At 41.0% G+C, this 27,861-nt stretch overlaps 1 protein-coding gene and 2 long non-coding RNA genes across 5 annotated transcripts; 2 read left to right on the forward strand and 1 right to left on the reverse strand.

Moving 5' to 3' along the window:
• Positions 1-35: 35 nt before the first annotated feature.
• On the reverse strand, positions 36-21,150 carry FEM1B (fem-1 homolog B). 2 transcript variants are annotated; one of them, XM_055277987.2, is made up of 2 exons: positions 17,366-21,150; positions 36-6,128 (listed from the first exon to the last, which is right to left on the reverse strand). In XM_055277987.2, the coding sequence occupies exons 1-2, from the start codon at positions 17,611-17,613 to the stop codon at positions 4,493-4,495; spliced, it is 1,884 nt and encodes a 627-aa protein (XP_055133962.1). In that variant the 5' UTR covers positions 17,614-21,150; the 3' UTR covers positions 36-4,492. The 2 variants fall into 2 exon arrangements, with proteins under 2 accessions (XP_055133962.1, XP_055133963.1); XM_055277988.2 differs by lacking the exon at positions 17,366-21,150 and adding an exon at positions 13,704-13,936 and having other exon boundaries at positions 2,007-6,128.
• LOC129482340 (uncharacterized) lies at positions 13,936-16,641 on the forward strand. Of its 2 annotated transcripts, none has more exons than XR_010120700.1 (2): positions 13,936-14,167; positions 16,069-16,641. It is a non-coding gene; the product is annotated as an uncharacterized lncRNA (long non-coding RNA). The 2 variants fall into 2 exon arrangements; XR_008657666.2 differs by having other exon boundaries at positions 14,073-14,199.
• On the forward strand, positions 18,138-27,861 carry LOC134736601 (uncharacterized). The gene is made up of 2 exons (XR_010120701.1): positions 18,138-18,277; positions 27,700-27,861. It is a non-coding gene; the product is annotated as an uncharacterized lncRNA (long non-coding RNA).

A 27,861-nucleotide genomic window follows, 5' to 3' on the forward strand; every position in this document is an offset into this window, starting at 1 on the left:
GTCATGCAATATATAAATCACTAATGGACCTCTGGTGCAGTCGGCAAGTTTACTATGTTTATTAAAGTCACATAAATGGTTTGACAAAAGTGCACAATAGAATGACATCACCGGTTTGTTATAAATCACAGTGAATTACTAGAATACAACAATGTAGTTCCTCTGCACGGAGGATTGCAGGATGGGGTGAAAAGGACAGGGTCTTTTCCATCGATTAGGCCAGTCAGATTTTACTCCCCAACTGTGTACCTCTGAAAAGACTGGTGAGGAAAGCTGAGTTTCTTTCCTCATCTTTTCTTCTCTACCAGTTACTAAGCAACAACAACAAAAAGCCATGCACAAATTTTACGACACCTGATAAAAAATAGATACAAAATCTTGTTCGTTTCATCATTTGGCAAGCTTGCATCTTCGCTCCTTCATTTTCCTGATTAGGCCATTCATCACATGACTCACCCTGAATAAAAGCTGTTAATAATTTAGCAATACTTACCCCTATACACACATCAAGATACACTCCCCATAAACATCAAGTCACTGTCTCTTCCCTACACATTAACACAAAGGTACACACCACAAACCTAGACTAGAGACCACATTTACTTTACAGTTTTAAAAATTAATATATCTCCACTATCAATAGTGTGGTATTTATTTCAGATCCCATATTTGGGGGAGGGCATGCTGTACAACCCAGCCCATCTAAAGATTTGGGCAAGTCTGCCAGAAAATACATAAGAAAGCCCTGCAATGTGATAAACACATAGGAGTTTTCTACTTTCAAGAGATGACATCCAGAACAAAGCTATGCATTTTCAGAGTAGGAATGGACACACAGCTTAAAACCTCTGGACTAAAAATATTTTATAGCACAAAAGGCAGAGTTTTGTTTTCTTTAACCCCTTTTTAATGTTATAGTCAGTGAGAAAAACAGAATAGTCATGTGTGCATCAACACATCTGACTAATCTGAAAAGGAACATTTAAGATTCTTACAGAAAATCTACCATAAAAAACAAGTTCTTTATACTTTCATTCATCTATGCACTAATTCAGCCACTGGCTGTTTCTAAACCAGTAAACTGTAATCAAAGGTCTGGCAACTCACTCCTCATCCCACCCTATTCCAAAAAAAAGAAATGCTTCTGCTTGAATAACCCAAAGTGGTCTTATTCATAAAGTAGCTGCCTCAACTATAGTGGAAACTCTTAACAGGGTGTTGCTCACTTGAAATTTTAATTTTCAAAACATTTGTCAAACAGAGTTGGTATTTAGAAAGGTGCTGCCCCCAAATCATATTTTACTTCAAACAATGCTATCATGTCTAAGTTCTCACAATTACCAATTATTAGGCCACTATTAGTATTATGAAATAAAACCCTTCTCAGAAACAAGCAGACCAAAGCTTACAGATGGTCTGCTTTGGGGTTTGGTTATTTAAAATTCCCACAGCAAAGAACCTTAACGTGATTGGGCTGTGAGCTACTAGAGCAACCAGGGTGGACTGAAAAAGCTATGTTGTCAGTGTCAGTTCTAATGTAAAAATGTTCCCCCTTCTTTATCAATTGAGGGGATGGGTTTGCCACCCATTCCTTGAGTTAAATAGTTAACTTAAACTCAATAGTTCAATTTTGCCAACTCTATCAAGTGCATAAAACCCACTTAAGTTTCTCATGATTTGCGAATGAAAACATCCACCTGGGCCTCCCTAGCTCATCCAGATTTATATAACAATTACTGAACAGGACAGAGAAGTTTTGGTTGAATCTGTAATACCATCAATGAAGAGTTACAATTCAAAGCATAAGTATACCAATAGTAAACATCAAATGACCAAAGTGGCTGCCAAATGGAGACAGCCTAGAGTTCACAGAGGGCTGAGATATAGAACTATCATTTTCTTACCTATTTTCCTTTTTTAAAAAAAAATTAAGTTGGGGAAGGGTCTGGCTAAACATATTTTCAAACAATTCTACCAAAAACATTTTTAAAAAACAGGCATGTAGATCACTTATTTCAAAAATGATTTTATACAGGTGTTTCACAATACACATTTGGATTGATTTTACAAGATAGAATTAGATTCTCAGCAAGATACTACACAATTTACCACTATACTAAATAAACAAAAAAAATCTAATTACCATTAGCATAGTTCATAGTTTGTTCCACTGTCTTCAAATTCGTTCTCTAACCTGTCAGCATTTCAATCAACAGTTTTACTTTCTTCAGCATTGTCTTCCCTTCTCAAAATAGAATGTCATTAAATTTTGATGTCTGAATATGTACATATAATCATTATCCTCATTTTATAAATAAGCAGTGTCTTAAATAGTGCTGGTCCTGGGTAGCCAAAGGGATGAAATGTGTTTTTAAAACATGCAACATTATCTGATATTTTAAGTTTTGATGTTTAAATTAAAATAATATACATTAATAATGGAACCAACTGAATACCAAGTATCAAAGCTATTCCTTAGACTGTCCAATAAGCAGGCCTTGTAGTTTGAAAAATAAAGGGTCTGATCTGAACTGTGGAAAAAGCATGATTCACTCACCTTGAAGAAGTGCATTTTCTCTTTCAGGCCACTGAGAGTTGCTAAGAGCAAGGTACAGTATTTCCTTGATTCATACCAGGAGGATCAAGTCTGGTAATTTTCAAATTAGGGCTCACTCAAATAAATACCTCGTTTAAGCCAACCTAAAAACCTTCCTTGTAAAATCTCAAGTTAGGAAAATAGATATCTATTACCATGACAGAATTTACCATCAAAACCTTCCTAACTGAAGCAAGAAGACAAAGTATAATGATAGCAACTGTAAAAAGTATCTTGCATCCTTGGGGGATAGTCCCCCATTCTGTCTCCTCCCATCCTTCAAAATACTTCATTTTGTGGGGTATCTCTATTTTATTTAAGGCCCTAGGTGCTGATTTTGGCTTGGTCATTGTTTTATACTGATCCAACTGCAACCTTTCTCTTATACTTTACAAAGCATTATCCATATATAAAATGTTAATTGAAACTTTTTTTTTAAGTTTGTATCTGATGCTGCTACATCATTATAATGCTTTTCATTAAAGAAAAAAAAAAGCTACAGGTCTTCACTTACAGTACCATGCACTATGAGTAGCTAAGGCATTCATTTGGCACTAGAGAGAAAATTACAGATATAGCTAATTTTGTTTTCATTATCATTTTTAACATCAATAGAAATAAGCATATAACTTTCACTTGAATTTCTGTAACGCTTAAAAGATAATCACAGAATACCTTTTTAGTTTGACAGTTACAATGTTGCCATTAAAACAAAACAAAACAAAAAAACCATAAAGACCTCTGTATAACCTGTAGGAATAAGTGACATTTTGTGGTTGAAAAATTTGCAGCTCTCAGACACAATTACCTTTCAAGTGGCATTGAGAATTATTTTCATCATAAAAAACACGTAAGTTCCTATACCACACTAGTGATATTTTTACTTCTTGTCACAGTCTAAGAAAGTGAAAAAATTCAAAAATATCCTGGTTCCTTTTCATCTGTTATAAATAAAATACCTTATTAGGGAGGCATAAATAATGCCTTCTGGAAAAGTTGTTTCCAAATTTTAAAAGATACAGGAGGAAAAGGGAAAAGGGGACAAAAATAGAATGTATAACTACACTGTGACAATTTGTTTCATAAGAAAACAGCATTCATAATTTTTACATGTCTGTGAGCTGAATCAAATAGACTGCTGCAATTTAGATAAATTTCATTAAAATAGACTTTGAAGAATTCAAGCCTAAAGGCAGAGTCCATCAAGATTCTCTGAAAAGTTGGTTTAAGATGATAACCATTTTGTATATACTACCCAGCATAATGCAACAATTTCAAATGGATTTAACTTTATAAATTTGTAACTATTATTAAATTAGCACATTTTCCAGATTAATCTGCAGCTATTTTTAAAAAATCCTCCGGAATGCTAAAATGTGCTGCATCACTCTGTATAAATAATGGGAGAGTGTAAACTATCTACAGCAGTTTGGCATGTGCAGAACACCTGGATATCCCATTCCTTTTAATGTTCCTTTTTAGCTCTTTTTCTTCATAAAATCCTCAAAACTGCTGCATGGATAACATGCTGACATAGGCTTAACAGAAATACTTTTGTAAGCAGCTGTTTAAAACATTATCAACTTGAAATTATAAATGTCCTTTGTTACATAAACAAAACATTTTATATCTGTTCCTTTAAAAAAAAGAAAGACAAATAGGTGACCAATATCCAAATACCTTATAGTTACACCAAAACAATGTGGCTTTGTTTAAAGTCTGTCTGAAATCAATTATCATGAGGCAAGAAAAACAAATACAGAACTAAGGAAGGATGGGATGGGAGGAAGGGTAGTGGAAAGAAAAGCAGAATTTATGAACACATAATTCTACTGTCTGTGATTAAAGTCCTTTACTTTTTAGCACCACATTAAACGACTTTACATATCCAGTCACTTAATGAAATCCAACAAACTCTTCAAGAGTTCTGGGGATCTGGTCTTGGTAGTTAATGTCATTAGCCCGAACTGCTCGGGCAGCCAGGCACTTGAGACTCATCTTCATTTGAGTTTTAAGTAGTATTTCAGATACCCCAGTTGTACTTTTGTCTAGCGGAGTCTTATTCTGTTTATTCGTCATGTCAGTGTGAGCTCCAGCTTCAACTAGGCTAATGATGATGGAGTGCAAGGTCAAAAAATCACTGATGGGCCTGTTGTACTGAACGATAATATGAAGGGCACTGTTTCCCTCATTGTCCACGGCATTCACCTCAGCACCACAGTCCAGCAGGAGCTTTGTGACAAGTGCATTTGGAAAGCTGCAGACGTCATTGGTGTGGAAATCATCAACTGGAGTATTGGAGTTAACAGCCAGATGCAGCAAGGTGAAACCTTCACGAGTTCTGGGATCAAGGTGAATCAGGTTGTAGATCTGCTTGTTAATTTTGCACTGATCTTCTTCGCTGCACTGTGTTTTGGTAGAGATGCACACTAAATACAGAAAGGTATAGAGATTACATTCATAATTGTCCATAGCATTGTGGACATCAGCATCTGAAATATTTTTCACTCTGTTCATACTTTGTTCTATTTCCAAAACACTGCATCTCAAAACACATTCTATGTCTGGGGCCTTCACAGTTTCATTCAAATGTATCATTTGTGAGAAAACTTGAGCAAATCGAAGAAGATCCTTGTGGGTGTTCCTGTTACCTTTTTGTCTGAGGTGCAGGGCGTGAAGCCACAACTTGATACACTGCTCAAATTCCATATTATCTGCATAAACAGCTCCCCTGTAAATGATGGGATGAGAAACATCAATATTGTCAGCACCTAAAATCCGTTCCCGAACTATAAGGCCTTCCATATGAAGAGCATCTCTGTCTTGCCGAATGGACTCCAGTTCCTGAGGATTTCTACATTCAGTTCTATTCCCATAAGCATGGATTGGTGGAAGAACCTCTTTTTCGAGAATGTTATCACCATCTTGAAACCTCTCTAACATGGCTAAATATAGATAGTGGTATGTCTTTATGATGTCATAGTTCTCACGGTCATTTGCAAAGGAGGCACCCAAGAGTTCCAAAGCTTCAATCCGACTTCTTCGGTCGCAATCAGCATGAGAGAGTAACAGTTCAACGACATCAGCTTTACAGCTTTCGGCAGCTACTTTCAATGGCGTCATCCCATGGCCATTCACTACTATAGCAGCACGCCATTTTATCAGCTCTTTCACAATATCTATGTGTCCAGCTTCAGCTGCAAAGTGCAATGCTGTGGCTCCACAATGTGCTTTGGCATTGGGATCAGCACGTTGTTCTAAAAGGTATCTGACCACATCAGTGTGTCCCTTATATGCCGCAATCATTAGGCAGGTATTGTCATATTTGTTGGCAATGCTGATGTTGGCATTATTTTCAACCAAGTATTTCACAATGTCCAGTCTGCCATCAAAGCATGCTGCCCGCAGGGGGGTTGAATTAGTTACTGTGGTATGGTTCACGTTGGCTCCATGGCTGACTAGAAGTTTAACAACTTCAAAATGTCCTGCTCCAGCTGCACACCAAAGAGCAGTGGCACCATCAATGACATACCTACACATGAAAAGAATAAGCAGTTAGATAACGGAGGCCACAGCCTAACATATGTTTAAGGGATGTATTCACTCTCACCGACCAAGACCTCACTCTCCAGAACGTTAATAAAACATCAGTTCTCATGAAAATAAAAACAGGTAATTTAAGGAAAGCACTTTGCATAGTACTTGTACCTAATATAAAGCTCAATATATGCTAGCTATTACTGTTACTACTAGAGTATATAACCCTAAAAAACAAACCTGAAAAATCACCAACTTTCTACTAGCAAAAGTAAATACATTTCAGAAGGCACAGAGGAAATGTGTGGAGGTAGCTTCTTCACCACCAAGTTGATTCACTGGTTCCTAGGAGAACAGCATGTTCCTCCTTCCCAGTAGCCTCCAGGTAGCAAGCAGTTTCTGACAATTATGAAAGCCACCCCAACCCTACATTAAAGCTGTGTTAGACACTGCTTTAAGAAGAAAAAAATAAAGCAGGTAAGTTTCCCCTAAGCTAATTGACTATACTACAGCAATGAGAATGAAGTAATTACTGCTCCATACACAATATGAACAGATAACATAAACCTGATGCTGAGAAAAAGAGGTCAGATGAACACAGCACATATTGTATTATTACATTTACATACCTATCTGCAGTGTTAGAAGTGAGGATACTGGTTATTTTTGGGGAGAGGTAGTGAATAGGAGAAAGCACAAAGGGGACTCTAGTAAACAAATATGTTCACTTTGTGAAATTTTTATATATTTATAATTAGTGCATTTTTCTCTAAGTTACGTTATGCTCCAATTTAAAAGTTTTAAAAACATATATGTATAGGTGTGTGCATATACTGCTTGTCTGTGTGTTGCTCAATCAACCACTATAGGAAAAAAATACTAACAGCAGGAAATAATTAGCACTTTTGGAAAACCAAGCAGATATCTTCTCTAACATGACTGGACTTGTGGCTTCATATTTATCACTTACTAAACATCTGATATGTGCTAGATCACTACTTAACGTACAAAATTAGACTATTGCTAGAGTCCGATCTTTCCCACCTTTCTACTGTCAATTTTTCCCCAACCTTAATTTCTAAATTTCTTACCACTAACCAAAAGATCTAATAAGTAGATTTTTGCTGGAGATAGTCTACTGTGCTAGAAGCAATAAGTACATTTGGAAGTGTTAAGAAGAAAGGTTGATCAAAGCAATATTCACTAGGGCAATTAAATATACATACCAAAAACCACACTAGTGAGCTTCTCATTATACAACCTTATAACACTGGTCAAATTATATCCCCCATGAAGTGGAAAAGAGAATAATGCTCCTGGTGCTATAGTTTGAATGTGTTCCCACCAAAATTCAGGTGTTGCCAAACATGAATAGCGTTAAGAGGTGATGTCTTAAAGAGGTGATTAGGTCATGAGGGCTCTTCCACTTGTGAATGAGATTAAGGACCACACACAAGAGGCGTTAGGCCTGGCGTGGTGGCTCATGCCTATAATCCCAGTACTTTGGGAGGCTGAAGTGGGCAGATCACTTGAGGTCAGGAGTTCAAGACGAGCCTGGCCAACATGGTGAAACCCCATCTCTACCAAAAATACAGAAATTAGCCGGGCATGGTGGCACACACCTATAATCCCAGATACTCAGGAGCCTGAGTCAAGAGAATCGCTTGAACCTGGGAGGCAGAGGCTGCAGTGAGCCGACATCGTGCCACTGCACTCAGCCCGGGCAACAGAGCAAAACTTCATCTCAAAAAAAAAAAAAAAAAAAAAAAGAGGTGTTAGCAACGTTCCGCTGACTTGCCTTTTCACCTTCCACCATGTGAGGACACAGCATTCCTTTCCTCTGGATGATGCGGCCCTCACCAGACAACTGAACCTATTGGCACCTTCATCTTGAACATTCCAGCCTCCAGAAATATGAGAAATTTCTGTTCATAAATTACAGTGTCAGGTATTTTGTTATAATACCACAGAACATACTAAGACATATAAATATCATGGTTTAACCCCAGTTAACATCACCACAAAAAACAATACCCTTTATCACTTCTACTGAAATACTCATTTTATAATAATTTAAGCAATTACTTCTTCAGTTTCAGATAATGACACAAAATGTTTATAAACAAAAGCCCTCTCAGTAACAGTGGTTACCTACAGAGAAGAGGCTAGGACTGGCTGGGAAGAGACTTGAAGGTACTGGAAATGTCCTATATTTTCATCTAGGTGGCAGCCACATGGATATTTAGGGAAAAAACTCACCAAACTGCATACTTAAGATCTCTGCATTTTACTCTGTGTAAGATATACCTCAAAAAAGATCAGAAGCCTCCTAAAATTAAATTTTTATTTTTAAAAATGCATTTGTTAATTGATTTTTTTTTAACTAAAGAATGAATCAGGCCGGGTGTGGTGGCTCATGCCTGTAATCCCAGCACTTTGGGACGCCAAAGCAGGTGGATCACCGGAGGTCAGGAGTTTGAGACCAACCTGGCCAACATGGTGAAACCCCGTCTCTACTAATAATACAAAAATTAGCCAGGAGTGGTGGCACATGCTTGTAATCCCAGCTACTCAGGAGGCTGAGGCAGGAGAATCACTTAAACCCAGGAGGAAGAGGTTGCAGTGAGCTGAGATTGCACCATCGCACTCCAGCCTGGGTGACAAGAGCAAAACTCCATCTCAAAAAAAAAAAAAAAAAAAAAAAAAAGAATGAATCAAGAAAATAAGACACTACATCAGTGATGCCAACTATATGTTTTGCAAACAATTCGGTTTAAAATTCATTTATTATGTTTTTATTGTCATGATTATGTAAAGTTCAATAAACATTTATTTATTGTCAAAAAATACCACTTGCAACAGCATCAGAAAATACCAATAAATAGTAATAAATCTAATGAAAAATGCGCAAGACTTCTACACTGAAAACTACAAAACACTCCTGAGATAAGTAAATCTAAATAAATGGGAAAATATTCCATGTTCATGATCCAGAAGACTCTATAATGTTAAGATGTCAATTCTCCCCCAAAATGATCTATAGATTTGATATAAACCAAATGAAAATCCTAGCAGGTTGTGGTGTGTGTGTGTGTGTGTGTGTGTGTTTGTGTGTGAGTCCAAGAGGTCGAGGCTACAATGAGCCATGATCAGGCCACTGCGCTCTAGCCTGAGCAACAGTGCAAGACCCTCTCTCTACAATGAGAAGGAGAGGAAGGAAAGGGAGGAAGGGAAAGAGAGAAAGAAAGAACTGACAGGCCAATTCTAAAAAGAATATGGAAATGCAAACAACCAAGATAATCTTCAAGAAAAATAAAGTTAGAGGACAAACTACAGTAATTAAAATAAGTGCTGGCACGGGGAGAGAATAATATTATCAACAGACCAAAAAAAAAAAAAAAAAAAACCTCCAGAAATAGATTCACACATACAGAATCCCTTGATTTCTGACAAAGGCTCCAGTGAAATTCAGGTAGAAAACATGGTCTTTTTAATAAATAGTTCTGGAGCAACAAGATAATCTATATGGAAAATAATTAACCTTGATTCCTACCTCACAGTACATACAAAAATTAGAGACGCAGTATAGACCTACAGTGTGAGAAGCTTCTCAAAATAAAAAAAAAAGCCATAGACTATCTTAATCAATTTAGTGTTGATCACAATTTCTTGAACAGAATACCAAAAAAAAGCATTAACCATTAAAGAAAAAGAATTTATTGGATTTCATTAAAACTAGAACTTCCGTTCATCAAAAAACATTATAAACAAAGCGATTAAGTGGCCAGGTGCAGTGGCTCACACCTGTAATCCCAGCACTGTGGGGGGCTAAGAAGAGGACTGTTTGAACCCAAGAGTTCAAGACCAGCCTGCGCAACACAGCAAGATCCTGTCTCTACTCAATTTAAGAAAAAAAAAAAGAAAGACTGAACAAGCATACTTCACAAAAGATATCCAAATGGCCAGGAAGCATATGAAAAGATGCTCAAGATAATTACTTAACAGGGAAATTCAAATTAAAACCAGTTTACCAACATACACACCTAGCAGAACAGCTAAATTTAACAAGACTGATAGGGCAATAATAAGTGTTGAGCAAGATGTGGCAACCGACATTCTCAATGCTGGTGGAAACTGCAAATATGAATGTAATTTGGTTGTTGAACTTTGGGGAAACTATTTGGCAATATCTGTTAGTTAAACTTACACCCACCTGATGACCCTGCAATTCCACTCCTTGATATATACCAGATAACTAAATGCAAATGTCCACCAAACAATATACACAAATGTTCACTGCAGTTTTATTCATAACAAACACTGGAAACAACCAAAATGTTAATTAATAGGAAATGGATAAACTGTAGTATATTTATGCAGTGGAATACCACACATCATTAAAAAAAGAAACTACTGATACATGCAAGTACATGGATGAATCTCAAAGACACTGTGTTAAGTGAAAAAAGCCAGACAAAAAAAGTATATACTACATAATTCTGCTTATAGGAAGTTCAAGTACAGGCAAAACTAATCTGTGGTGTCAGAAGTTGTATTAGTCCATTTTCACGCTGCTGATAAAGGCATACCCGAAATTGGGCAACTTACAAAAGAAAAAGGTTTACTGGACTTACAGTTCCACATGGCTGGGGAGGCTTCACAATCATGGCAGAAGGCAAGGAGCAGCAAGTCACATCTTACATGGATGGCAGCAGGCAAAGAGAGCTTGTGCAGGGAATTTCCCCCTTATAATCATCAGATCCCGTGAGACTTACTATCAAGAGAACAGCATGGGAAAGACCTGCCCCCATGATTCAATTACCTCCCACCAGGTCCCTCCCACAACACGTGTGAATTCAAGATAAGATTTGGGTGGGACATAGCCAGACCCTATCAGAAGTCAAAATAATCATTACCTCTGGGAAGGAAAGGGAGGAAACTGAGAAGGGGCACAAGGGAAACTTTTAGAGTGATAAAATGTTGTACATATTGATCTAGAAAGTGACTAGATGGATGTAAACACATTAAAAATTCATCATACAGTATTGTACACAAGATTCATATACTTTACTAGATATGATATACCTCCACTAAAAAAACAGATATAATTAAAAACAAAAACAGGCACAAATGATTTCAAAGAAAAACAGTTTAAATGAATACAAGTAATTTATACCAAATACTTTCAAGTAATTTCAATTTCAAGTAATTTCAATTCAAGTAATTTATACCAAATACAGTGCCAAGCACTGTATTCACTGCTGAATATGCAAAATATCTCACTTAATCTTCACAATAATCCTGAAGTAGGTACTATTATTATGTCCTATTATACTATTATATTATAGTTATAATATTAACTATTATGCAGATAAATAACTAAAAAGTTTACATGAGGGCTGGGCACAGTGGCTCACACCTGTAATCCCAACATTTTGGGAGGCCGAGGTGGGCGGATCACCTGAGGCCAGGAGTTCAAGACCAGCCTGACCAACACGGAGAAACCCCGTCTCTACCAAAAATACAAAATTAGCCAGGAGTGGTGGCGCATGTCTGTAATCCCAGCTACTTGGGAGGCTGAGGCAAGAGAATTGCTTGAACCCGGGAGGCAGAGGTTGCGGTGAGCCAAGATCGCGCCATTGCACTTTAGCCTGGGCAACAAGAGTGAGACTCCATCTCAAAAAAAAAAAAAAAAGTTTACATGAGATTAAAAATACAAAAGTACTTGGAATACCATAAAATGCATCAAACGTAAGGAAACATAGTACACATCATTGTTCAAACATTTGTTTCAATTTAAAGAACATTTCCAAACTGATTAATATAATCAAAAAATACAAAGTTAATACATAGTGATAATTACATAGTTACAATGTTTCCTTGCACTGGATTTGTTTTGTTTTGACACAGGGTCTTGCTCCGTTGCACAGGCTAAGTACAGTGACACAATCACTGCTCATGGCAGTGGCACAACCACTGCTCACTGCCACCTAGATCTCCCAGGCTCAAGGAATCCACCCACCTCAGCCTCCTGAGTAGCTGAGACTGCATACTACCTTTTTTTTTCTTTTTTTTTTGGTAGAGATGAGGTCTCACTGTGTTGCCCAGGATGGTCTCAAATTCCTGAGCTCAAATGATCTCCCCACCTAGGCCTCCCAAAGTGCTGGGATTACAGGTGTGAGCCACTGCAACTGGCCTGGTTTTTAAAACACGTAATTATTATATGCCACGGAACAGGAATCTAAACTACTTCAAACTCAAGAAATGTTAGATTAAAATAGGCAGTCACATTATCTTTAACCCTAGCAATAACCCTATAAGAAAAGCATTACCCTCATTTTAGAGATGAAAAGAGACAAAAAGTGATTAAAATATTTTTCTGATCTCAAACTTCTCAGAATCTATGATGTGAGAGTAAACATTAAATTACAAGTATTCACTTGGTTTTTATAATGGAAACTACTTGGTCAGTTTAATATTTTTCCTGGTATAGTCTAATAATTTCCATTTTTTCCCTTGAGCTACAGTCATTTGACAGGAGCTTCAAAAAAGTTCCAATTAGGCCGGGCGCGGTGGCTCACGCTTGTAAACCCAGCACTTTGGGAGGCCAAGGTGGGCAGATCACGAGGTCAGGAGATTGAGACCACGGTGAAACCCCGTCTCTACTAAAAATACAAAAAAAAAATTAGCCAGGCGTGGTGGCGGGCGCCTGTAGTCCCAGCTACTCGGAGAGGCTGAGGCAGGAGAATGGCGTGAACCCGGAAGGCGGAGCTTGCAGTGAGCCGAGATTGGGCCACTGCACTCCAGCCTGGGCGACAGAGCGAGACACCATCTCAAAAAAAAAAAAAAAAGGTTCAATTACCTATTTCTACTGAGGCAATTAAAAATTTTAAAGATATTCTATGACAAAAGAATTCAAAGCAGAATGTTTCACAAGACTGGTCCTTCAGAAACAGTAGCCTTGGTAAATTTAGAATTTCTACATCTAAATCAAAATATTAAACAGATTAAAGAGAATTATAATACTAACATTTTGGACATTCCTCCATCTATAAAATCTAGCTAAAATTGTAAGACTACACTGCCTCAAAACAAAATACCAAATACATTTAACAGAAATTAAAGATAAAATAAAATTAATGCAGTATTTCCTAAGTTCCTAAAGGAGAAGCACTATAAAGCAATGATCTTTCTAGGCCCAGTCCAAAATTACAACGCAAGTTCTCTATTATGTATTCATCTTCAAATCAAGAAACTATAATCTGATATTCACCTTTTTCAAACAAATAGTATCCATCAAATGATGGAAACTTTTCACAATAAGAGATAACACTTCTGATCACAAGGCTGAGCTCATCTATTATCTGGTTCAGTCTGAAATAGAAATGCCTGGTTCAAGCCATTTGAAAGGGAAACAAAAATTCCTTAAATATAAATGATCCACACTTTATTTTAACCAAAGTCCTTAAAAATCATGTATTAAATGAAATGTAATTCCCTGAAATATATATTGCCAATGACTTTCTAAATGAAGTCAAATACTGGCATGCCCCTCATGCCTTTCCTCTACCTCAACATTTATCAGAAGTATTAGTACTAGCACTGACTTTAAAAGTAACAACACTCAACAAAAAGCCTCAAAATTCTCGGAGGTCCTATTCTCCCCATCCACATCAGCAAATCCCTTCAAGGACAGGTGGTCTCCACAAACTCTGACAGAGAGCAGTCAGACCCTCAGAACTCAGGCCAGCGCAATGTTCCATGGTCACATGACACCTCCCCTTTGTTCTGTTCCCTTTTTATAACATTCTTAACAAACAGCTTCCCACTATTCAACTAAGGGATTTTCTTTCATTCCCACTCATGTGACTTTTCTTCTTGTCCACTCATCTATATCAACATGGTGTTCACATGTCAAGCCACAAGTAAAATAATCTCAAATGTTACTCCTAAAAATGTGAACAAGAGGCCAGGCACGGTGGCTCACGCCTGTAATTCCAGCACTTCGGGAGGCCGAGGCGTGCGGATCACGAGGTCAGGAGATGGAGACCATTCTGCCGAACACGGTGAAACCCCATCTCTACTAAAAATACAAAAAATAGCCAGGCGTGGTTGCGGGCGCCTGTAGTCCCAGCTACTCGGGAGGCTGAGGCAGGAGAATGGCGTGAACCCGGGAGGCGGAGCTTGCAGTGCGCCGAGATCTCACCACTGCACTCTAGCCCGGTCAACAGAGCGAGCCTCCCTCTCAAAAAAAAAAAAAAAAAAAGTGAACAAGAACTCAAATATCCATGGCTTAATCTAGGTGGGTGGTCCCTTTCCCCTCGAGGCTCTACCATGAATCCACTTTCGTTTCCTAAGGTATTATAGACGTTTTTAGGTAGAACAGACTTTTTAAAACTTTTGTAATATTTAATGTATGTCTCTCTCACGCACACACACAAAACACACAACAAACCCATAATTACACAGGATGAAGCTAAGAAGTAAAACATTCTAAAGACAACTATCAAGCAAATAACAGACAATTTAAAGAAAAGATATTTATTAAGTAAACAGCAGGATAGTTAGTGAACAATTTGGCCAAAAATTATGAAGCTAGCATGTGAATGACTAAAAATTAGAAACACTATAATCTACTTCAGCACACAGCTGTTAATCCCTATATGGCCATGTGTCTCAAGTGCTGGCTATGTATTTTTCAAAGGTCAGCCCCCAAGGGTCAAGTCAGCTTTCTATTGTTAATGTACTCAGGCTAACATTTTCACAATGTCTGAAACAAATGCAAAGTGAAATCATCACACTCTTTTTTGGTTCTAAAATGCTAAAATGACTGGGATAAACTGCAAAATAATCTCACAGAAGGTGTGAATGCACAGAGAGTACCAGGAACTTCAATATCTCTTTTATTAATTAATCTGTAAGCTTCTCAAAAGTAGAAACCTTAGATTTCCTGTACCTTACGTTTCCTCCAGAACATGACACAGGCTAGGCCCATCATAAGCATTTAATAAATAAAGACTAAACTATTTTTACATGGCAGCTAATAAATTCATAATTGTAACAATCCATAAGCTAAACTGATATACAGAATCAAGGAGATGAAATCTTAAATGATGGAAACATTTGAGATTGCAGTTTAACCAGTCTTACTCTTAGTACTTTATACAGGGATCATCAGTATCTGGTCTCCAGCTCTCTCCAGTCTCCCACAATCTCTTTCTTAATTGCTCCAACTTGAATCCCTTCTTGCAACAGCACTGAAACACTAGTCACTGCAAGAGCACCAAGCTGCTGCCCGTCTTCATCATGTCCTACCACTATTCCTTAAAACACAGCTCGAACATCACCTCCTCTGTGAAGCCTTTCTAGATTCCCCCCGGGGTAAAACTGAGCACTTCCTTTCCCTGTTTTCCCTCAGTAGTCCAAATGATTTCTACAACCCTAAATGGCATGGCATCTGCAAATACTCATTTATGTTATTAATTTCTCTCCCCCCACCCAGACTGACATCCTCCAAGACAGAAGAGTGTGTTATTTATCACTGCATATCCAATCCCTACCACAGAACCTAGCACGCAGTAGGTGTTCAATAAATGTTTACTTACCGAACTCATTAATTTCTCTGGCCAGTACAGAACATTGGGCAAGATAAGCCACTACACAGGCTTAATGCTACATTTCTAGTCATTACAGGTTCTTTTAATTGCCACCTCAAAACATCTCTTTGACGACTGAAAACGATGGCAATAAGCAAAACCTTTCGAAATTCTTAACTCTTTTTTCTCCCCACTATTCTCCCTTACGCACAATGCCTCCGCAGCAGTATTCCCAAGCAGCTGTTATTACAGAAATTCGTATCTCAATGACTGCATGTGCTTATACAGGTGGAATGGTACTGGAGGTTCAGAGGTCACTGTGCTTCACTCCCTCTCTAGGTGCGGGAATGCAAGGAGTTACAGAGAAGACACGGAAGCCAGTAAAGAAAAGCAAACATGAATCAGGTTGCCATCTTTGGTCAACATGAAAAAAACATCTCCTTAATGTGTATAATGGTGATACCTGTGATATAAGCCATTGCCCACGGGCTACCATTTCATTAAGATGTAATGCTATGAATATTTTCCACTCATCTAAAATAGAAGAAAAAGCTTTTATTGTTTAAACCTAAAAAAGAATCAACCGAAACAGAACATTTCCCTAGTCATCTTAAAGAAGAAATGCTTTTTCAGTCGAGTTTTAGCCAGGCAGTTTCTAATCACAAAACTAAAGATATATGTGTTTATGCTCAGACCCTACTGACTTCAAAAGAAAAAAAAATGCTAAAATAGCTTATGTACTAGCACAAGTCAACCAAAAGACATGCAGCAAAATCGTTATACAGTTGTAATCTGTAAAACATGTTATGATCCTCCAGCATAGAAAAGAGGATAATGTCAAACCTACAATTCTGGTCAAATACCCAAAAATTCGTACAATTAAACTCAAAGGGCAAATCTTAGGCATAACAATGTGCATTTTTAAACTTCCCACCTCGACTAACAGTAAATGATCAAGCTTCCCCACAACATCACAGGATAAGATGTAATTTAAGAATGGCATCATCTCCCACATCAGGTCCAATGCCATTTTTGTAGCCAATATATCTACACCGAGCAATGTGGAGGAATCGGAATCATGTCTTGAGATGTCTGGCTGCGTGACAATCCCTCATGAGGCTGCAGCTGCTGCTGGTTCTAGGTGCTTATTTTGACATTAACGCCCAGCAGCCCACTGAAGGTTTTACGGAACCACACACTTGAACGGGGTAAAAATGGATGCCCAAATAACTCTTTCGGAGTTCTTCAATGTTAACCGCTGACCTCCTTAATTTCTGATCAGTTACACCACTAGTTCCACTAAAAGTAAAACCTGGAAAGGCAGCCACCTCCTCCAAATGGCTTGTTCACAGACTATCTAGTAGAGAAGACGACTATTAGATCTCAAGGCCGCGGGTGTGGTTATCTTCCCACAGAGGGAATGAGGGGTAGGGGCTGATGAGGACGGGCAGCAAAACACGGGATGGAGTATTAGCCCTGGAAGATGAAGTGGGCATTAGTGGGGCAGGAGGAGGTACAAAAAGGGGAGAAGTGAGTACCTACATAAAGAGAGGGTAAGAGAGGGTGAGGGAGGGGAGGGCCCGTGAATTAACGAGTCCGCGCGCGTCGTAGAGAGGCTGGATTGGGATGTACCTACCCGTCGAAGCGGACGGTGCCAGTCTGCTGAGTCTGCACCCGGTAATGTTCTAAGAGCAAGCGTACCACCTTTGCGTGTCCATTGCGGGCTGCGATGATGAGGGGCGTGGAGCGCTGCCCTCCCTGCTGGCTGACATAGCCAAGCAGATAGCGGATGTCGCTTTCAGACCGGTTGAGAAGCAAGGCGGCCAGAGTCAGCACCTTGCCCTCGCTGGCCGCCTTGTATACATAGCCAGCCAGGCCCTCCATGGCCGCCGCCAACTCCAACACCCGTTTGGTCGCCACCGCTGCTGCTGCCGTGCGCCCCCGGAGGCCGCGTTCGCCAGCGCTTCAAACCTGGGCCCTCACAGCCCATTCAACAGGGCGCCGTCGCCGCCGCCGCGCCCAGGCAGCAGTGCGGCCCGGGGAAGGCGGAGACGCAGAGGAGGCCGAGTGCCGCGAAGGGCACGTCCGCGACCCAGCCCGGGCAGGGAGGAAGGCGGTCAGGGCCACCCGCCAGGTCCCAGGCGCCGGCCCTGGACCGAGGGTATCTCCATGGCGGCCGCCGCCCCGGGCCTCAGGCCGGACCCCTCCTTCCTGCGGGATGCGACAGGCGCGTGCCCGAGCTACGGGTCGCCGGCCGGGTCCCGAGAGGACCTCGCGCACCCCGGATGGCGAAAGATGGGCGCGTCTCTCCTGACCCGGCCCACCCGGCCTAAGGCCTAACACTGCCTCCTCCTGCGCTTTCTGCCCTTCGCCGTCCCTGACTGGAGGAAACCTGCAGGCTCTCGTCCCCCGAGCTCAGAAGTGCCAGGCGCTGCCAGCGGCTTCGGAGATCCTCGCGTGGGAGTCCCCGGGGCGATGCGGAACGCTCCCGCAAGAGCGGCGCCGGAACTTGGGCGGGGAGGAAGGCGAGCTTTCGCAGACAGGGCCGGTAGGAGAGGGCGGGAGCGGGCGGTACGCTAAGTGGGGTGTCTCCGCCTAAGCCAACCGGCAGGCACACGCGGGCCCGGTGGAGAAATGTTCTGCTGCGCGCAGTTGGCCCATCCCGTTTGGGCCTGGACGTCCTCAATGCCCTTGACTCCTGGAACCTCTTCCTGGCCCCTACACGGCCCTGAAGGTCTCCAGCTAGGGAGGGGGCGCGGAGTGAGGGCGCTAAGCCAGTGGGCTAAGGAGACCACCCTATTTACCATAGATGGTGCGGGTCCTCTTTCTGCCCCTGATCCGGGGTTAGGGAAAGGGTTGCGCGTACTCGGAGGGTCCATTTCAGGAAAAGGGCGGTGTTTCTGAGTTCCCGAAATGTGGGAGGGCTTGAGAGCCACAGCACCAGGCTCTGAGAAGGGACTGGAAGTACGGCCTTACATTCCCGGAGAAAGGGATTAAGTGTGAGAGAAAGATGGGAGCGAAGGGGAGCTGCGCTCGCGGTGGAAGGAGCGAGATATCCTGGGAAGGAAAGCGAGTCCCGCGTTCAGACAGAGCAGGAATCTCATCCTGAGCCGGCAGAACCTCCGTTTTCTCACAGACATCACAAGATTGTTGTTAGGATTTGAAACGATCATTTATCCAACGAATACTAGAGGTCGACTACGTGCCAGGCTCTGCTTAGCACTAGGCATTCAGTAATGGAACAAACAAGTCAACAAATGATAGACAAGATCAGTTGAACTGGTATTACCATTTGCTCTGAAGCAAATGAAATAGAATGATGGGGGCACTCATTTAGTCTGGGTGATCAGACAAGACCTCTATGACAAGTGACAAGAACAGACGGTATTCTAGGCAAAGGGGTCAGCTAATATAAAAGCCCTGAGGAGGGAACAGTCTGGTGAGCTCAGAAACAGAAAGGTCAGTGTGGCTGCAGCAGAGTGGGCCGCAGGAAGGATGATAGGAGATGAAGTAAGAGGATGAAACACACATTAGGGCCTAATAACCCATAGCAAAGGGTTTAAGTCTACTCTATGATGGGGGCATTTGAAGGGTTTTAAAGAGGGAAGTGACAAGATGCTATATGTGTTTTTTAAAAAGATCACTCTGGCTGCTGTGTGAAGAATAAACTCTGGAAGGCAAGAGTAGATAGGGGGACAGGCCTTGGATTAGGATGGTAGGAGTGGATGGTAGGTGATGAAGCTGCTGGGACAGTCTCAAAAAGCTCAATATGAAAGTGACTTCCTCCCTCTTCCTCCCTTCCCCAAAGGACAAAATTTACCATCGAGAAAGAACAAATGCATTTACATGACTCCAAGGGACAGGGCTCAGCTCAACAAGTTCACATACATTATTTTATTTGAACCCCACCATTCCAATTCTAGGAGGTAAAGGCCTCACTTCCATTGCAGCTATTGGTGGAGGTGTGGGTCATTTCTCAAATTCTCTCCATTCTACAGCTCAGCTTTACCCACTTATTGCAGATCCCTACAGAAACACGAGAGTTATTTTTCTCCTTACCATAAACAAAAACAACATTGGCAATAAAGGCTGAAGATAAGATTCTACTGGTAGCGTCTCTGAAATAGCTGATAGAGAAGTGGGGGAAGTTGGCTGGTTTATTTGGGGACTTCAGGGTCATAAGAAAATCCAGTGTTTGACAGGGACCCAGGCTTTTTGGTCTTGGAACTTGGCAATGACACATTCAGATGCATGATGACTTCCTTTTCTGGCTCCATACAACAAGCATGCACCTCATATACCATCTGTCTCCTCTCTGCCTTTCTATCTCTCTCCATCTCTCCATATCTCTATCGCCGTCTCCCTACCACCCTCCCTCTCCCCTGCCAACACACTTTGATTACCTGGGCACAAGCTGACCTGGAGGAGTGCCTGGCTCTTTAGAAAAACCTTCTCCTCTTAGCCTTTTACCCTATTATGTTCCTGAATCATTCTACATTCTATTCCCAACCAACTTTCTGAAGAAGGTGATGTAAAAAAGTCCAGACACAGGCCCCTTCTTCCAGTTTTGTTTTCTAAGGGAGACCTGATTCATCCAGACTCATTGCTGAATAAGAGACTTCCTTCTTCCTTGTGCCCTCTCTACCTCAATTTGGTGGTGTAACTGGATGGGTACTACAAGGGGTGACTGCTCAAGGGTCGTGCTGGAGAGGGGCTCAGAACTTGCATTGTGTGGCCTCCACCTCAAGATGGGAATACCTCTTTGCTCCAGCAGCCCAAAGTCAGGAGGTTTGGGCTGCTGTTTTCTTCTGTGTTTATCAAAGTTGCTTAGTATAGGCTTCTGGGCTCCCTTGGTTTCTTAATAGCTATTGGCTGACTGGAGACTATTTAGTTGCCTGTTTACCTGGGCTTAGAGGGTGACGTTTCTGTGGTCAGGTTGTGCAAATCTGGAGAGAGGATGTGTAAACAGGACAAGGCTGCTTTCCCAAAGGCCAGGGCCCAGAAATAGTTCCTTGTGCTTCTGACCTATTTCCTCCTCCCTAGACAGAAAGCCACTGAGCAAATGTGCAGTAGTAAAACATAACTACAAGTAGCTATATTCTGATGGAGATTGATTTGCTAATGACAACAAACTGCAGCCTTCCACCTGGAAACAAGGCAGGACTGACCTTTCCCCCCACTTTGCTTCCTAGGCATTATAGTGGCCTATGAGCAGAATTTGCCATGCCTTCCACAAAGCGTTCTTTTTCCAAGTCAGGTCAACCCAGCCTGCAGCTCTGAGTCAATGGAGTTCCTCAGATAAAGTGTGTGCAAAAACGTTATTTTTCAAGCACCAGTAAAGACACTTGTTTTAATCTTATACCCCTTTCACGTACTATAGAGGAAGAGGGTGACCCTTAGTGTTGAATAGATCTGGGTGGGATTTCCATATCTATGGACAAGCTGTGGCACTGGGCCAGTTTCTACATCTGTACAATGGAGTCAAATCTTTTCCTTGCAGGGCTGGTGTGATGGGAACATGCCAGCTTCTTCACCAAGCCTGGTCCTATGAAGGGGTGCCTCAGTACATACTAGTTTCTCTTGCCTTTTTCTCCCCTCCTGCCCACCTGACAGTCATCCTTCTATTTTGCCATTAACCTGCTCAAGAAAGGACTTTGTCCCCATCTGCGTTTTCTCTGCAAGAATGTGCCCACCTCTAAGAATGGAGAGTAAACCCACGGTATACAAGGGGCTGGGGAGGCTAATTCACAAGAGTTCAGAAATTCCAGCAGAGCTGCAAAAGGATGATGTCAGAAATAAGAGTGATAACTCAGAAACCACTGACAGTCTATCAGCCCGGTTTCACAAAACTGGCAGCCCACTGGCCTCTGCCTTCTCTGCCTCCCACTCTCCTTGCCTTTCCCTGAAAAGCAAATCTAATGATTGGCAAAAACAAAACCAAGGCTGGAGGAGAGGGGGTGGCTAGTCTGTGTTATTTTGCGAAGCTATTCATCTCTGCCAGATTTAGGTTTACCAGGAAAGTAGGTTGAAATAGACGTGTGTCTGTTTTGTTCTAACCCCATTCTTCTCTGTATAGGGGTAACAATCGGTATCCTGGGCTTAGAATGACAGAAATATCTGTGCCAGGCATCACAGTAAACGTTTCACACAGATGAGCATGTTATATTTACACAAGCTTCTGAAGTACATACTATTATTATCATTCCCATTCTTCAGATGAAGAAACTAAGGCAGAGAGCTGTGGAGTAGCTTGTCTGTGGCCTCATAACCGGAGTGTGGGAGAACATCAGGATTTGAACTCAGGCTGTCTGGCCACCCCCACCCCACCTGCTACCAACCTTCTGTGCCCTCTCAGTTCTCCCCACCCATCATGTTCTTTGCAGTCAGGACCCCAGCTTTAGGTGCCCAAAGTTTTCTGTGGTCCTGGTCACTTCCCTTGGGCTAAGGGGCCAATTAACTAACTTACTGAGCCATCCCATGCCAATGGGGAAGGGCTGGAGGAAACCCCACCACCATCCCACACATAGTCTGGACAGCCCTCACTCCTACCCCAGGAGCACAGATCCACATCCAAAGAAACGCCATCTCATCCTGGACATCTTCCTTGATTTTGCCCTGAGGTCTATATCACTTTATACCTCTCTTGGGACTTTTACCTCCTTCCAAAAATTACTTGTGTCTGTACAAGACTTCATAGTCTCCAAAGGCCTTTCTCATCCACCTAGTCCAGCTTCTTCCCAGGCCTTTTAACCTCCTACTATCACTGGGATGGCATTCAGCATGGTAATTCAGCACTCGAGCTCTGGAATGCAGTCTGCAGCATCCTAACTCCACCACTTGCTAGCTGTGTGCTGCTGGGCAAGGTACTTGCTCAGCTTCTCAACATCTCAGTTTCCCTATCTGTGAAACTGGGATAATAATGTCACCCTCATCTGTTTGGAGGGTTGAATGAGATGAACACACGAGCATACACAGCACCCAAACTCAGTAAGTGCTGGCTGCTGTTATCATCTCACTAAATCTTCTCCCAAAACTCCTGTGGGATTAAACCTTCCCACCACCCTCCCACACACTCTCTGGTTCTTGTCATCAGTAAAAATGAGTCTGAACCAGATGACCTTTAAGCTTTCTTCCGGCTCCATCAAGCTATGATTCTACCATGAATCACAGTTGTTATGGACGCATTTTAACTCTTTATGCCATAGCAATCTCCTGAAGGCCCAGCCCTTAACATAGGGCCTTGTATACAGTTGGCTGTCCTGCCAGGGTGATGTTAGCACCTAACAATAGTCTTTGCCTCATCCACGCACTGGGATGAACAAATGAGAAAATTCCTATATAGCATTTAGTCCAGTGCCTGGCACTGAGTAAGCCCCTAATAAGTCATGGTTTCTATTATTATCCCACCTGATACTAACAAGATTCCCAAACATGGTCATTAAAAGCATAGAAGCCACAGTGGGTGTGGACTCATCCTAGTGCTGATCCTGTGAGACCTTGAGCAAGTTAATTCACCACCCCATGCCTCAATTTCCTCCTCTGTAATATGGATGTGATTATGAGTGACTTCCTAATAAGGTTGTTGTGAGTTAATAGAAGGGCACTTAGAATTGTGCCTGGCATCTGCTTGGTATATGTAAGTACTTTTTGTCATCATTTACAGATGTCAGCGGCACCAAGGGACATCCCCAAGCAGTAGTGGAGTTGGGATCCAAACCTAAGCTTGACTGATTCCAGAGCCTCGGTGCTAATATTAGGAGATGTTGCTGCCTTGTGTGATCCCGTGCATTTCAGCAGGAGCCTCCGTGTCCACTCCTTTCAGTTGTCTTCCCTGGCAAAGGAGTTTTTATAATGGTGATTTTAGGATGGGAGGAGGGTGAGTCAGCACCAGAGAGACCTAAAGATGCCCTCAAATCATACCACAGGAGAAGCAGCCTTCTTCTCACCTGTGTCTGGTCGTATCACTTTCGCATTCCATCAGGACCTGGCCCAGAATCCCAGAAACATGGCAACACCCACACCTGCCATCTAGGCTGGAAGCTGCAGCGAAACCCTCAGCACTCACGCTGATGTCACATTTGAGGCTAGTCCCAGCTCTTCCATGGAGACAGGCCCTGGCCTTGAGGCCATTTCCCATTTCTGAGGCATGATTCACTTAGCAGACAAGACCAGACAGACTCGTTCATGTTCATACCTACCAGAGGAAGGAGAGCTGGGTGGTGGATCCAGGGGGAGAAGAAAAACAAACGGGTTAGGGCTGGCAGGACTCTCCCTGCTGGGCTGCAGGGGCGGAGCAGGCAGGCAGAGCGCCTGACTTAGGAGCCGTGCCCAGCATGGCCACCCACTCACCCATTTATCTTCCTTGCAGTCCAATGTATTGATTTAAACAGGAATCCGTCTGTGCTTCTAATGCCCCAGAAACGGCACTTACATCTCACGTGTAGCACAATGATTTTCAAAGAGGTTTCCCACAAATAATTTTAATTTGGGTTACTTTTTAAATATTTGATTCTCTTATTAACAAAGCAACACATGCTTATGAAGAATGCTGGGACAACTTTTCAAATGTCAATTTTTACTATATATAGAATTATACCACCAGCAATAAGATTTTCAGTAAATTTCCCACTAGTCTGTTTTCTGAGTCCGTAGACATATATAGTTTATGAAACAAAATTGGAGCCATACCACACAAAGAGTTCTGTATCTTTTTTTCTTTTCATTTAACATAAAGTCATGGGCATTTTTCAATGTTACCAAATATTCTGCTACAGCAATTCATAATGGCTGCATTTATCAGAATAGATGTGTTATAATTTCGGTGGCCATGCCCTGATTGTTGGACTTTCAAGATGTTTACAAAAATATTACTATTAAAATAACAGTGCCACAAACACCTTTTTACTTGTATTTTTGTCTGTATATCTGATTATGTGCCAGTAATAAATTTCTAGTAATGGAATTACTAGCTCACAGGATTTGAATATTTCTGAATATATCTAGCCAAATTACTTTCCAGAAAATACATCCAGTTTACACTCCCCCGGCAATGTGTTCGAATGTTCTCACTCTGTTTTGAGCTTGTGAGCCAGTGAGTTAGGTAACAAGTTCTCATGTTACAGACGAAGAAAACTGGGCACAAAGAGATTAAGTAGCCAGCTCCAGTTCGTACAACTGAGACCCACGCTCTGGCCTCCTGGAGTTAGTGTCAGGGGCCTTCCAGACAAGGAGAGGTTTCCTGCCTAATGGAGTTGGATAGAACTTTCTTTTTTTTTTTTTTTTTTTTTTTTTTTGAGATGGAGTCTCACTCTGTCACCCAGGCTGGAGTGCAGTGGCGACATCATGGCTCACTGCAACCTCTGCCTCCCAGGTTCAAGCGATTCTCCTGCCTCAGCCTCCCGAGTAGCTGGGATTACAGACATGTGCCCCTACGCCCAGCTAATTTTTATATTTTTAGTAAGTAGAGACAGGTTTTCAGTATGTTGGCCAGGCTGGTCTCGAACTCCTGACCTCAGGTGATCCACCTGCCTCATCCTCCCAAAGTGCTGGGATAATAGGTGTGAGCCATCACGACTGTCCGCCTTCTATTATTCATTAGAGACATTAGTCTGTAACTTCTCCTTTTTGTAGTAACTTTGATATATTTTGATATCAAAGTTATGCTGGCCTGAAAGTTGAGAAATTTTCCCTTTTTTCTTCTCTAGTATTTTCTTTGAGGGAAGGTTTCTAATTATGGATTAAAGTTTCTAAAATAGACGTAGGTATATGTACATTTTGTACTTTTTCTTATGTTCATTTTGGTAAATTGGGCTTCTCAAAGAATTGATTCACTTCCTTCAAATTTTCAAATTTATTAGCGCACAATTTTTATAATATCTTTATATCATTTTAATGTCTGTAGCATCTGTTTTTATAGCCTGCTTTTTTCATTCCTGATACTGGTAATTCATATTTTCTCTTTGTTTTTCTTAATTATCTTACTACTATTTATCAATTTTTTGGGGGGATACAAGGTCTCACTCTGTCACCCAAGCTTGAATACAGTGAAATGATCACAGTTCACTGCAGCCTTAGCTTTGGCTCAAACGATCCTCCCACCTCAGCCTCCCAAAGTGCTAGCAGTACAGGCATGAGCCACTGTGACTGGCCTATCAGTTTTTTTAACCTTTTCAAAGAATGAATGTTTGGATTTATTTCCCATATTGCAAATTTTTTTCTATTTCACAGATTTTTGCTCTTTATTACTTGTTTGCTTTTTCTTTATTTGGTCCTAATTTGGTTGCTCTTCTTTTACATTCCTGATTTTCAATTCTTAGTCTTTTTTTTTTTTTTGAGATGGAGTCTTGCTCTGTCACCCAGGCTGGAGTGCAGTGGCACAACCTTGGCTCACTGCAACCTCCTCCTCCTGGGTTCAAGCAATTCTCCTGCCTCAGCCTCCCGAGTAGCTGGGATTACAGGTGTGCACCACCACGCCCAGCTAATTTTTGTATTTTTGGTAGAGACAGGGTTTCACCATGTTGGCCAGGCTGGTCTCGAATTTCTAACCTCAAGTGATCCACCTGCCTCAGCCTCCCAAAATGCTGGGATTACAGGTGCGAGCCACCTCACCCAGCCAATTCTTAGTCTTTTTTTTTTTTTTTTCATTTCTAATATATACATTTAAGGCCATACATTTTCCTCTAATCACTGTCTGGCTGACATCCTACAGTTTATAAAATAAAATTATATATGTTTATTACAAGAATCAAATTAAGAAATTGTATCAGCTTCTCTAACGTACTTATTTACACAGCAAATATAATATACCAAGATGATGCAAACCTTTCAAATATGTCAAGCCACAGTTTTCTTTGCTTTTTTTTCTTAGTTTAAAATATATTATTGTTCTTCCACCTTATCTTTGTTTTCATAAGTGGTTTTTCTCTTATCCTGCCTTATAATTTTGCTAGGTTTGGTGATGTAGGAAATCAAAAAAGGATTTAGACAAGAACAAATGAAGTTATGATCTGAACAATTTTGAAGCAATAGATTTACATTTGAGAACTTTTAATTGTAATGATCCTGCAAGTTTTGGTTTGTTGTGTTTTTGTTATTATTCAGTTCAAAGTATTTTCTAAATCTCATGTGATTTTTTTTTATTCATAAGTTATTTAGAAGTCCTACCAAATCTCAGAGCGGTTGGGGGTTGTATTATTAGCTACATATGATAGATGTTTGGCTTAATTCCACAGTCGAAGAACACAATCTGTAGGATTTCATTCCTTTGATATTTGTTGAGGTTTGATTATGTCTCAGCATGTGGTGTATCTGGGGGAAATGTTCAATGTGTACTTGAGAAGAATGTGCTTTCTGTACTTGTTTATAATATCTAAAACAAAAGAGTGATTATTTTCTAGGTTATATAAAAACTCATGCAAATCAGTACGAAAAAAATGCCACAGGAAACTCTATAGAAAAAAATAGCATAGGAAAAGAACAAGCTATTCACAGAAGCAAAAGCCCAAAATAGAAGAGATACTCAAATTTATTAGTAATCAGAGGAATGCAATCACAAGATACCACTTTTTATACTTGGACGTCAGAATGGTAAAAGTTAGATAGGCAAAATCAAATGTTAGTGTTTATCACAGAGAACTCACAAAGGTTTTTAGGTACAAAGACCTTCCTCATGGCTTTATCTGACTGGTGGAAAAGTGAGGGCAACTTAGGTATTCATTATCACAAATGGAGAAGAACCGTATGATGGATGCTCACTCTGGCAAAATTGGTTAGTGGCTCACCAAATCTATCCCCTTTTCTTCCAAGACACACAAATAGACTACATTTTCCAGTCTTCATTGCAGTTAGGCACAGCCATTTGACTGAGGTCTAGTCAAAGAATATGAATGGAAATGATGTTGCTATTCCAGGCCCATGAAAACCTCTCACACAAGATATTTATGCCTTTCACCTTCTGCCAATGCAATGCAGGTGGATGCGACCATCTTGGAAGCCACGTTAAAGAAGGCAGAGCCATAAGATAGATGCAGCCGGGTTCTCTAAATCACCACTGGGGAGAAACCCACACACCAATGAGGAATACTCATTTTTTGGATTTTAAGAGCAAGAAATAAACTTCGATTTTGTTCAGCA

This window comes from Symphalangus syndactylus, chromosome 5 (genome assembly GCF_028878055.3).
Source record: "Symphalangus syndactylus isolate Jambi chromosome 5, NHGRI_mSymSyn1-v2.1_pri, whole genome shotgun sequence".
Classification (NCBI taxonomy): Eukaryota; Metazoa; Chordata; class Mammalia; order Primates; family Hylobatidae; genus Symphalangus; species Symphalangus syndactylus.